Below are 12,478 nucleotides of genomic sequence, written 5' to 3'. Positions count from 1 at the left end.
ATCAATCCTCATAGCAAAGTCGCCCAAGTAATCTAATCCTTAAAATTCCCTACTTTCATATAAGAATAGCGGGGTTGCGAGGCGGGGCATTGGATCACACCACACCACAAGAGTAGTGTCAAAGATGTTGTGCAACACACCTTAACACAAGAATACAAAGGATCTCCCACAACATTTAGAACCCTAGATTGGTTTTGCCCCTAATATGCAATACACATCAAATAGGCATTAGAATTTTATGTAAACCTCAATCCCTGTCGAGTCCTAAATAGGACTACTCACACATCATAATAGTAAATAAAGCACAAAGATCATAGGAATACATCATAAACCAACAAAATAAAATCAAATACATAACACTTATCTTTTGAAAATAGAATAAATCCACACTCAAAGATGGAATCAAATATTCAAATATCCTTGCTAAGCATCTTGTGCTCAGATGGCATGTAGTGACTCTCCCATATGGGAGGTCATGAGATCGAGCCTCAGTGGAGGTGAATTGACTCTTTCATTAGGTTGCCTCACTTATGTGAGTGGTCATTTTAAAATAATTTTTTAATAATAAACATTAAAATTAAAAATTAATTAATTTTTTTTAAAAAAATGGTGGACACCCATCCCCTTCGTCTCCAACCAGAAAGGACTCATAAATTCTATCTATAATACCTTGAAAATAAAACTCTAACAAACACTGCATCCTGGCGTTTGTTTTTTTTTTAAAATAATTTTTTTATTCTTTATTTATTTTATTTTTATGTTTAAAGTTTATTATTAAAAAATATTTTAAAATGCCAATCACCATCCATGTAAGCAAATAACATGATGAAATGGAAGGTAACATATTATTAGGTGAAATTGCATGCATTTGAAGTGTTCAGTGGCCTAATTGCACTTTTATTTCGTTCAGTGGTCTAATTGCACTTTCACGTTACGTTCAGTGGCCAATTTGAACCTTATTCCTTAAAAAATGAAACTATCCTTCTTTGGGAAAGGTAAAGTAATTTATTGAGCAAAAGTGCAAAAATCCTCTCTACTCTTGCTACCTTACACTATTGTTCACTCTCCCTTTCTATCCTCCTTTTTAGATTTGAAAATAACATAATAAATTACACATCAGGACTCAATGCACGAGCATTGACACGAGTGTGCGAAAGCATGTATGTGTTAATGGTCATGTCACATGTGTGACAATATGCATGTGAATAGTGTAGGTACTTACTCACGGGCATACCTAGGCACCGATAATCGGGCCTAGGCGCATGTGTGTGTGTGTGTGGGCACATAAATGTTTTATATGTCTGGAATGTATGTCAATGCTACAATAGAGTTTTCTTTGCTTGTACTTTAGTTACTATGTCCAAATTGGTTTTTAGATCCTACATTTATGCGTATACTCGTTTTTAGATATGTTTCAAATATCTTGACTGGTGAGATAATCTTTCAAGAAACTTAGTCCATAAATAAAAAAATTCAGTTTTAAATCAAGCAAGCTAATATCCTTGGATGTCCTACTTAAGATTTCTTCTTTTATTTTTATAATAAATATTTATTTTCAACCTAATAATTTGAATTCAATACAATGTAGTTTCCTGGACACTTGTCAATTTTGTTGGTTTACTTATTAAAAAAAGTCCCTGAAACTCCGACTAAAAAGTTAAAAGCTATGAAAGGAAATGATGAAAGCTAATTGTTGGGGCCACGAGAATCAACGATTGATCGTTGAAATATTTTAGAATTAGTTTATTAATTAAATAGGATAATTATCTTAGAATTATTTTAGATTTAGTTTGTTAGGATTATTTTATTATATATGTTTATCTTTGTTTAATTTGTTGGTTAGGATTAGTTTATCATGTTTGCAATGATTATCTTATTCATTTAGTTGTAATATGCTTGCTAATGACTATTTAAAGTCATTGCATGCCAATTGAAATAGAGAGATTTGAGATGAATTTTTAGATTGAAAATTGAGATAGTTTTTTCGAGCTCGAGATGAGTTCGACCATGAGTTGATCACAACACTCCTGACTTATCAAGTGCAAAACCTCACTTGTGGCGTCAAAACCATTCTCATAGCCTAATAAATCGTTCTAAAATATTCTTTTAATTAGAGTGTTGACAAAAGATTGGGCTAACCAGTTTCAGACTAATGGAGCTTCAATGGAGCCTAGAATGTGGATTCAAATATCAAGCCAGCTAGGTTCATATCATTTGGTATCAGAGCCTAGGTTGCTCTCATGCTAAAAGCATGAGAGACTCAAAACTTGGAATCACATGGATTGTAAGGAGCAACGGTCCACGCATACAAGAGAGCTCATCAATAGATTCTATATTTCGTGGTCTGTAGAAAACTTCAATGGCACTCCGGTCATAGATTTCGAAGATGAATTAGTAGAGAAGGAAGGAACATTGCGACCACGAGAATTAGTGATTGACTATTGGAATATTTTAGAATTAGTCTTATTAATTAAGTAGGATAATTATCTTAGAATTATTTTAGATTTTGTTTGTTAGGATTATTTTATTATTTATGATTATCTTTGTTTGTTGTTTAGGATTAGTTTATCTTGTTTTTAATGATTATTTATTAATATGGTTGTAATATGCTTGCTAATAGCTATTTAAGGCCATTGCATGCCAATTGAAATAAAGAGGTTTGAGATTAATTTTTTAGAGATTAAAAATTGAGATAGTTTTTCCGAGCTCGAGATGAGTATGATCATGAGCAAATTATGGTACTATTGACTTATCAAGTGCAAAAGCCCACTTGTGGCGTAAAAACCATTCTCATAGCGCTTTATAATAAGATTTGAACCTATGATTAAGCAAACTAACATCATTGGATGTCCCTAACCTTTCTATTGACTATTTCCGGTAATTTGATTATTTGTTGGTGTACCTAGGGTTTTCGTCGTCAAACACAGTGACTAATCCTCTAGGATTGATAAGTCCCCTCCCACTCAACCACACTCGTACGTTATTTTCAATAATATGATATGATATGTTATTCGAATTGATTGATATTATCTTTATGGGAAAATGGTCAAGTAGGTTCCTAAATTTTATACAAAAAATAATTAGACATCTAAACTTAAAAAATTTACAACTAATGATATTAACTTATTATTTTGATGCAATTAAAAATATTGTTTAAATACTTTTAAAAAATATTTTTTGAAAAGTGAATACATTGGTGCTCCAAAAATTTTGTTTGAAGTTTAAAATTGAACCAACAATTTAAACAATATGTTGATTGCTCAATTGGTCATATGGGTGAAGTTTGGGAGTAAATGAAATGAAATTTTTTTTTTTTGAGAAATCATCTTTAAAGGAGGTATAAATATATTTTGTTGTGGGCACTGTATGATGAGCATTTAGGACTTGTAAGCTAATTGAAACACATACCATTCTATCCATTTCCATGTTGCCATTTAGGGTTCGGAGACAATACTTTAATAAATCATATTAATTTAATCAATAGTATCACGTTAAATATCAAATAAACATTTGATAGCATTTTTTTTGGTCCATTATGCTTTTTTCTACTTTGTCAATGAAGAATACTAGAAGGTACATGCATATTTGTTTGATATAGTGAAATAGCAAATCTAAATAACTTTAAATTAAATATACGAATCTGGACACAAGAATACTTATACAATATGAATAAAAGTTAATAACTTGTCAATCATCTTATGATCTAATGGTACGAATTCAAATAGGAGGTCAGGGTACGAAATCTCCGAAAGATCTAGAAGCATAACAAAATTACGAATAAAAGATTATATTAAAACTAGGGGACTTGCGTGTAAATATTACAAATCATAAGCACCGATATGAAAGCTTTTAAAGGCGGAGAGTCGCACTAAATGACATGTTACTCCAATCATTACCATATAACCAAGTTCAATGAATCGTAAATACGCCAAAATTTGGAAGGTTATTTTAGTCAATTACGTCGATCTCTGTAATCTTCTACCGGGACTAGGGATGTAAATTTGAAAACTACGAAGGACTTTCCCGCAAATTTCTTCAACACAGCCAATATGATATCTGCAACAGCAGTTTAGCTTCCAAATCCTTCACCAAAGCACACAAGAAAATAAAGTAAAAAAGGGGAAATTTTCAATCCACATGGAAAGCACAAAAAAAATGAAAAATCTCATTAAATAAAAGGGGGAAAAAAAAATAAAGAAAGTTTCTCATTCTCTGTCCTGTGCTGTGTCTGGTCTTCATCTATATTCTCTCGGGGTGTTTTTTTTCTTCTTGAAAGTGTACTTTTATTCTGGCTATGGAAGTTTGGGTTTTTTTTTCCTGTTTAAATTGAATAAAAGCAGCAAGGGTTGAGTTTTTTCCCCTTATTTTTAGTTTGTGGTGAGCTCGAAAGCTGAAGGAGTTGAGGGCTTAGGATCTGACATTACAGGGGGTTGTTTGGTTTGGGTGAATTGGATTGAGGAAACATGTCTCAAACCAACTGGGAAGCTGACAAAATGTAAGCTTTCTTGATACCATGTATTTGTTTCAGTTCTTTATACAAATTTTGGGGTTTGGAAACCATTTTTTTTTTTTTCTGTAATCTCTATGCTATTTGGTAGATTTGGGTTCTGGGCATATGTATATGATGTAGCTAGATTTTTTTTTCTCTGCTTTTCTCCTGTTGGGCGTTTAGGGTTTGCAAACCTTGAAGAATATGTGGTAGAGGAAAAAGTTCGTTTTTTTTTTTTAATCTGGATTTCGTATTAATGGTAGAAAACTTAATGCTCGCAAATATTAGCAGCTGTTCAAAATCAAGATTTCCGTTACGGCTAGTTGAATTGAGCATTGGAGCCTTGGTTTGGGTTTTTAAACTTCCTCTTCCCCTTTCTTCTGTGGTGATAATTCATGGGTTTATGATTAATTATAGTAGTTTTTGTTAGGTTTTGTTTTCTATTCTGTACTTGCTATTTCATTTGTTAGGGTTTTGATTGAACTTCACACCATACTGTTCCTTAATTATGTTTTGCTCTTGGCATTTATTTATTTGTTTTAAATTTTAAATTTCAGGTTAGATGTGTATATTCATGATTACTTAGTGAAGAGAGATTTAAAGGCTACTGCTCAGGCATTTCAAGCGGAAGGGAAAGTTTCATCCGACCCAGTTGGTAAGCTTTTCTGCGGAGTGTATGCAAAGAAGAGAGTTATGGTTTCTTTACCGAATTTTGTTTTGTTTTTTCGCGATGTGCTGACCTTTCTGTGATGTAACTGTTTCAGCTATTGATGCTCCTGGTGGTTTTCTATTTGAATGGTGGTCAGTGTTTTGGGATATATTTATTGCTCGGACTAATGAGAAGCACTCTGATGTTGCTGCCTCCTATATCGAGGTTAGTTAATTCTTCGGAGTTTGTCAGAAGGGTTCCAGCTTGTAAACAGGGTTATATCTTTAAAGATGAGTATTTTATGAACTTTGCATGCTGGAAAATGTATTTGGAAATGCTTGATCAACTATAGAAATGGTTGCGTGATGTTGAAGTTAACGATGTTTTATTATATGCGCTGTCCATGTTAAAACGGATAACCTCTGTTTAAAAAAAGACGTTATTTAATAGAAAACAATCATTAGGCCTTATTTAACAGCTACCGTATCTTTTAAGAGATCAATTTATTGATTGGTTTTGGCATGTTTGGTGATTGTTAATCGTGCCCGTGATTGGTTAATTTGGTTTTAGAAAACATCTGTCTAGTTTTCGCATCTGTTGCCACGTGCGATTCATAGGATCGTTTTTAGATTATTTGATATCCCGTGGGCCATTCCGGCATTTAGGGATCTGTTAATTCCCCTAGATATTAATAGATCGATGTCGCAGCATAGGCCGTATACAGGAAAAATTACTAGGAGTCTAATTATTTTATGTCGCATACTTTGCAAAAGTTTTATTGTAATGAAAGAGAGTGTTTAATTGAATTAGTTCAAGATAGTTCTCGAATGTCTTCAAAGATCTTTGTTTTTTATACGGAGTAGTTTCCTTCCAAGGCATCTTTTCTTCCCCCCACTCCCCATTTCCGTTACTAAATCAGAACGTATGCTTCGCTCCATGCCAGCTATGTGCCCTAAAATTTTGCACGTGCTCTTTTTACTAAGAAAAATAAAATTTGCAGACTCAGCTGATGAAAGCGAGGGAACAGCAACAACAACAGCAGCAGCAGCAGCAGCAGCCCCAACAGCCACAACAGCAGCAGCAACTGCAAATGCAGCAGCTTCTATTGCAGAGACAAGCGCAACAGCAGCAACAACAGCAGCAGCAACAGCAGCAGCAACAACAGCAACAACAACAGCCGCAATCACAACAGCAGCAACAGCGGAGAGATGGCAACCATATGTTGAATGGCACACCCAATGGAATTGTGGGAAATGATTCTCTCATGAGACAGAGTCCCGGTGCAAATGCATTGGCTACTAAAATGTACGAGGAAGGACTAAAAGTACCTGGCCAGAGGGATCCTATAGATGATGCTGCTATGAAGGTATGAATATTTTAGGAAAGTGAGGAAACATATGTGTACTTTCTTTTGTTACTGAATATATGTATAATAAATGGCTACAGCAAAGATTTGGTGAGAACGCTAGCCAGCTGTTGGATCCAAGCCATGCTTCCATTCTGAAATCCGCAACAGCTGCAGCTGGCCAACCTTCAGGGTATGCTTATCTAGATCTCCATTGCTTTATACCTTTTAATGTGATTGATTGGTGTTGTTTTACCTTATTATTACTTGGTCCACTTGTTGCAAAGGGTGAAACGAAGGAAGAAGGGAAAAAGTAAATCTAGATCATGCTTTTGTCTAAATACTGGAGAAAATGTATCCCAATACGGGTTACGTTTAGATTTTCTTTAGGAACTTGTTTTATTTTTCTGTTTTTGTACTTTGTTTACTGATTGTAGTGGTGTCTTTTGAAATTATTTTTCGAAGTGATGCTTATCATCATAAATATTAGGTTGAGTTTTAATTGCCAATTGATTTACTTCAAATGATCTAAGATATAAAGCTTTCCTATTTTCAGTCAAGTGCTTCATGGTGCAGCTGGGGGTATGTCTACACAAGTTCAGGCTCGGAGCCAGCAACTTCCGGGGTCCACACCAGTTAGGATTGTTTTTCCTTCTCTTTTCATAGTCTAGGAATGATTTTTTTTCCCCAAATATTCAATAATGAAATTTTAATTAATGTAATGTCAATTACAATTGCATACCAGGACATAAAACCTGAAATCAACCAAATGCTGAACCCCCGAGCTGCTGGTCCTGAAGGATCATTGATGGGGATGCCTGGTACGTTCCACTATATCCATATACTACTCCCCCCTTTTTATGTCTAACTAACCCGGTACTAGGTACCATCACCCGTAAATATGGATTTTATTATTAATTGTGTTCATAAACTGGAAATGAGGCATTATAGTTCTGCCTTCCTTGAATGTATAATCTGTTTGTATGCATAATTAAATTGTCTGCGCTTGTGTTAGGTTCAAATCAAGGTGGCAACAATTTGACTTTGAAGGGATGGCCCTTGACTGTAAGTTCTTTAGAATTTATGATGCCTTTTTAGTTATTTATTTTGGTCTCCATGACTATACAGCTTCATTACATGCTTAAATATTATTATGATCATTGTTTAGGCGCCGCTTAGGCGTCCGGCCAGTGGAGAACGGTCGCCTAACTAGCTCGCCTCACTAAAAAAAAATCCCTACTAATACATGCCTGAGACGCTGATCCCCCCCCCAATGACAGGTTATGGCTGAAAATGAAAATAACCCCAATTATGATCCATCAACGGATCCTAAAAGGAACGCTAAATCTAAAGACCCATTCTGGAAATGCTAAATTATTGCATAATTTAATACTTATTGTTGAGATTTGAGAATATCTTTATATGCTAAAATGCTAAATTATGAATTGATATATCATATTTTAATACACACACACACACTCATCGTCTAATCGTCGCCAAGGCGACTAGGCGGTCGGTGGCACCTTGCGCTGAAAGTCTGCCTTAACAACAATGGTTATGATTATTTATTGTAATGATGGGTTATAATGAACTTAGATGGACTTAGATAATCTTAATAAACTCAATTTAGCTATACTGAAACAATTCTAAGAATCTCCTCCAATGAATGAGCCTTGTTTAGGTGTTATGATGTGAAACATAGTAGATTGTCTTGTAGTCTTATTAAAAACCGTTATCTATAATACAAAACAAATCCCTATTTGTAGGCTTGTAGCTACAAACTAATTAACAATAGATTTTTTTCCCTATACATGGACGAAGGTCTTGATTAGTATGCATACAACTTCAAAATGTCTAACAATTGTGACTTGAAGGGATTTTATAGACCTTTATTATTTCCAGTTAGAATTTCATTAGTTGTGAGACTTTCTTAATCTTTATTACTATGCATTGCAGCATTGGCCATTAATTGTGAGAAACTTGCTGCCTGCAAGTTTCTTATGTTTTTGCTTCTTTACTCTGCCAATTAATTTTGACCTATATGTGACTCTGAGTTCTTGAATCATTTCTTCCCTTATTTTCCAACCCCTTTTAATTACGTATGGTTTCTCCAGGGTTTTGATCAGCTTCGCTCTGGGATTCTCCAGCATCAGAAGTCATTTATGCAGGGTCCTCAACCCTTTCATCAACTACAGATGCTATCACCACAGCATCAGCACCAACTATTACTAGCACAGCAAAATATGACTTCACCCTCTGCTGGTGATGCAGAGAGCAGAAGGCTTAGAATGCTCTTTAATAACCGGAACATGACTATGGGGAAGGACGGTCTCTCAAATTCAGTTGTTGATGTTCCAAATATTGGATCAGTTCCAAATATTGGTTCACCTTTGCAGGCTGGTTGTTCTGTTTTGCCTCGTGGAGATCCAGATATGGTAATCAAGGTACCATTTCCTTTGTAATTCTTTTTGCCCATGAATTTCTTACCTGCAATTTTTGTTCTCCATGTGACCTATGCCCTACAGCTGCTAATTTATTTATTTATTTAATTTTTAAATGCTTAGTTAAAGTTGGCTCAATTGCAACAACAACAGCAACAACAGCAGCAGCAACAGTCACAACAGAACAGCAATCCACAGCAACAGCCACAGCAGCAACTTCAGCAACACTCACTTTCCAGCCAGCAACCACAAAGTTCAAACCATAGTCTTCAGCAAGATAAAATTATGGGATCTGGAAGTGTTACTGGGGATGGCAGCATTTCAAATTCTTTTAGGGGGAATGAACAGGTCTCTCATTTTCTGATTGATTAATTATGGCTTATGCTGTCTAGAGCATTTTATTGAAATTATCGAAGGAAATGTTTTCCTGGTAGCTGTGAGCAATCTGTTTGGTTATGCATTTTGTTTAACTTGTTTGCCAGTAACCTTTATCATATTTAGTGGAGATTTCACTGATAATAATGCTTGTTGTCTAGAAATAGACTTTTTAAATACTGCAGATTAATTGGTAAACGGTGTAGATTTGTTTAACAGATTTCTAACATGGTCTTTGCTGCATTTCAAGGCTTCAAAAAACCAGACTGGGAGAAAGAGAAAACAGCCAGTCTCATCTTCTGGGCCTGCAAATAGCTCTGGAACTGCAAACACTGCTGGACCGTCTCCTAGTTCAGCTCCCTCAACACCATCAACTCACACTGCTGGAGATGCGATGTCAGTGCCTCCCATGCACAATAGTGGGAGTTCTTCAAAGCCATTGATGATGTTTGGAACAGATAACAATGGTACACTTACCTCACCATCAAATCAGTTGGTAAGCATAGTCCTTAATTATAGAAGAAACTCTTACTAGTTGCTTATCCAAAAGAAAATTCTTGCAAAGTTGTGCTAGTTCTCATTTGAATTTGATTTTGGCAGTGGGATGATAAAGATCTTGTGCAGGCTGACATGGATCGTTTTGTGGATGATGGTTCCCTTGATGATAATGTTGAATCCTTTTTATCTCATGATGATGCAGATCCAAGAGATACAGTTGGTCGTGGTATGGACGTTAGTAAAGGTGAGAACAAACCTGGCTAATTTAGATTGTTGGGAATGTATGGGTGACCATATATCTGATAATGTTGTTTTAGTCAGCCTAATGCATTGGATTGAACTTGATGTAAATAAATTATAATGTTAGGGTTCACATTTACGGAAGTAAGCTCTGTTCGTGCAAGTGTCAGTAAAGTTGTCTGCTGCCACTTCTCATCAGATGGAAAGCTGCTTGTCAGCGGTGGCCATGATAAAAAGGTGAACAATTTCTTGCCAAGTAGAGCTACTGAATTTTCTCACTGGTTCATATTTGATTGTTCTTCACAAGTTTTGTTTCGTTATCTGGTCATGCAGGCTGTTTTGTGGCATACAGATACCTTAAAGCCAAAAACTACACTTGAAGAGCATTCATCACTTATAACTGATGTTCGTTTTAGCCCAAGCATGGCCCGCCTTGCAACATCTTCTTTTGACAAGAGTGTAAGAGTTTGGGGTGCTGACAATGTAAGCCAACATTTTACTTTACTTTATCTAATCAAACATGGAAAGGAGATTTTGAGAGAAGTGTCTTGCCTCGGTTTCTTTAAAACTATATCCTAATTGGACCTGTATTGGTTGTGTAGCCTGGCTACTCCCTTCGGAATTTTACTGGGCATTCTGCTGGTGTTATGTCACTAGATTTCCATCCCAATAAAGAAGACCTGATCTGTTCCTGTGATGGGGATGGTGAGATTAGGTACTGGAGCATCAATAATGGTAGCTGCACAAGAGCGTTCAAGGTACTGTAATTTGTCAGTTCCATGTTATAAATATATATGGTGTGTTCTTTCCTCGATCGTTGTCACTGTTCTTTGGTATCATGACTTGATCTTGATGTTCATTATTTGAAATAGGGTGGCACGGCTCAGGTGAGATTTCAGCCTCGCCTTGGCAGGTATCTTGCAGCAGCTGCTGAGAATGTTGTATCAATTCTTGACGTGGAAACACAAACATGCAGACAGACGCTGAAGGTGAGTGCATAGAATTCATGGGAGAATTTGTTATGGCTAACCTAATGTTCAAAACTAATATTTTGTTGGGGCAACGCCAACCAAGTTGGTCAGACTGTTTGCTTGGTAAGCACAAGGTTCTAGTGGGAGCGGCCTATTAATCTTCTTGGTTTGAGCCGGTTAGCTATGGGCAACCTAGGCTGGTTTACTTTCTTGTGATCCTTTATCGGTTAGGGTTTACCCAGTGCACTCTTGGGTAGTGCCTTACCTTTGAAATAGTTTATTGGAACAAGTTATACCCTCTTGTTGCCCCAAACAACAGGACAGTTTCTTTACATTATAAATTACTTTAGAGTCGGTGTATTATCTTTCTCATAGTACTATTATGTTATCTTTCTCAGTACTAGTATGGTGTTACCGATCCATTGTTTGATTTGTAGGGTCATACGAAACCAATTCATTCTGTGTGCTGGGACCCTTCAGGCGAGCATCTGGCTTCAGTGAGCGAGGATTCAGTGAGAGTGTGGACACTGGGTTCAGGAAGCGAAGGGAATTGTGTACACGAACTTAGTTCAAACGGCAATAAATTTCACTCATGTGTTTTCCATCCTTCCTACTCATCATTGCTAGTTATTGGCTGTTACCAGGCAAGTTATCAACCTTTAATTTGCATCCATTTAAGAATGTGTTTCTGTGCTTACTAACTAGCGAAAGGGCGTTTCTTGCAGTCTCTAGAGCTTTGGAACATGACCGAAAACAAAACGATGACGCTTCCTGCACATGAAGGATTGATTGCGTCGTTGGCTGTATCGACAGTGGCGGGTTTGGTTGCTTCAGCCAGTCATGACAAGATCATTAAGCTTTGGAAGTAACGACAACGTCATTGCTTCGATTCAATGCTGCAAACCTTGTTTTTCGCCCCCCTCCTCTTCCTGTTGTATGTTCAACTAAAATTCCTTTTGCAGAGGCTGATTAGGCAGACATAGGTTTTTAGTTTTTGGTGTTTAATTGTGTAAGTTGATTTCTTCTGTGGTAAGACTACTCCTGTCAATTCTGGTGCAGTGGATGTTTATTATCATGGAAAAACTCAAATATTTGTTACAAAAAGTTTGAAGTATTTCAGCTGTCTTCTTTCATTTATTCTTGCATTATTTGGCTTTAATATGGCTCACCTTTAGAGATTGGGCAAATTACAAATGGATGTTCAACCAGGCAGGACATTACCAGAGGATAATTTCCATACAAAAAGCTTTTATCTTGGAGCTCTTAAAGGTGCAGTCAACTTCCAACCGAGTTTGTTTGGCTGTTGGTTTGCTTGATAATCATAAGGTTTTAATTTTGACAATTTGGGGAGTAATTTATTGACCTTTATCGAGGTTGTTGGTCTGATAATCACAAAGTTCTAATTCTATACTATATAAAAAAGATCTATTGACCTTCTTTGTTCCAACGGATTACAGTAACATCTCAACA

At 36.0% G+C, this 12,478-nt stretch overlaps 1 protein-coding gene across 4 annotated transcripts; it reads left to right on the top strand.

Moving 5' to 3' along the window:
- Positions 1–4,096: 4,096 nt before the first annotated feature.
- LOC116006556 (transcriptional corepressor LEUNIG-like) lies at positions 4,097–12,142 on the top strand. 4 transcript variants are annotated; one of them, XM_031246984.1, is made up of 18 exons: positions 4,097–4,495; positions 5,047–5,144; positions 5,254–5,363; positions 6,139–6,504; positions 6,585–6,676; positions 7,040–7,118; positions 7,229–7,304; positions 7,499–7,548; positions 8,598–8,918; positions 9,048–9,272; positions 9,550–9,795; positions 9,900–10,041; positions 10,165–10,274; positions 10,371–10,520; positions 10,640–10,795; positions 10,910–11,026; positions 11,446–11,652; positions 11,734–12,142. In XM_031246984.1, exons 1-18 carry the CDS (start codon positions 4,464–4,466, stop codon positions 11,875–11,877), a joined length of 2,721 nt encoding a protein of 906 aa, XP_031102844.1. In that variant the 5' UTR covers positions 4,097–4,463; the 3' UTR covers positions 11,878–12,142. The 4 variants fall into 4 exon arrangements, with proteins under 4 accessions (XP_031102844.1, XP_031102846.1, XP_031102843.1 ...); XM_031246986.1 differs by having other exon boundaries at positions 4,464–4,495; positions 8,598–8,927; positions 9,565–9,795; XM_031246983.1 differs by having other exon boundaries at positions 4,464–4,495; positions 8,598–8,927.
- The last annotated feature ends 336 nt before the right edge of the window (positions 12,143–12,478 follow it).

This window comes from Ipomoea triloba, chromosome 15 (assembly GCF_003576645.1).
Source record: "Ipomoea triloba cultivar NCNSP0323 chromosome 15, ASM357664v1".
Lineage (NCBI taxonomy): Eukaryota > Viridiplantae > Streptophyta > Magnoliopsida > Solanales > Convolvulaceae > Ipomoea > Ipomoea triloba.
The sequence above is the reverse complement of the archived record's forward strand: the minus strand, read 5'-3'. Positions and strand labels throughout refer to the sequence as shown.

Excerpts from the sequence above, each read along its gene's own strand:
- LOC116006556 (XM_031246983.1), top strand. The coding sequence starts at position 4,464 with ATGTCTCAAACCAACTGGGAAGCTGACAAAAT. Across the intron at positions 7,305-7,498 it reads ATCATTGATGGGGATGCCTG|GTTCAAATCAAGGTGGCAAC; the intron begins GTACGTTCCACT and ends CGCTTGTGTTAG. Across the intron at positions 10,275-10,370 it reads GCGGTGGCCATGATAAAAAG|GCTGTTTTGTGGCATACAGA; the intron begins GTGAACAATTTC and ends CTGGTCATGCAG.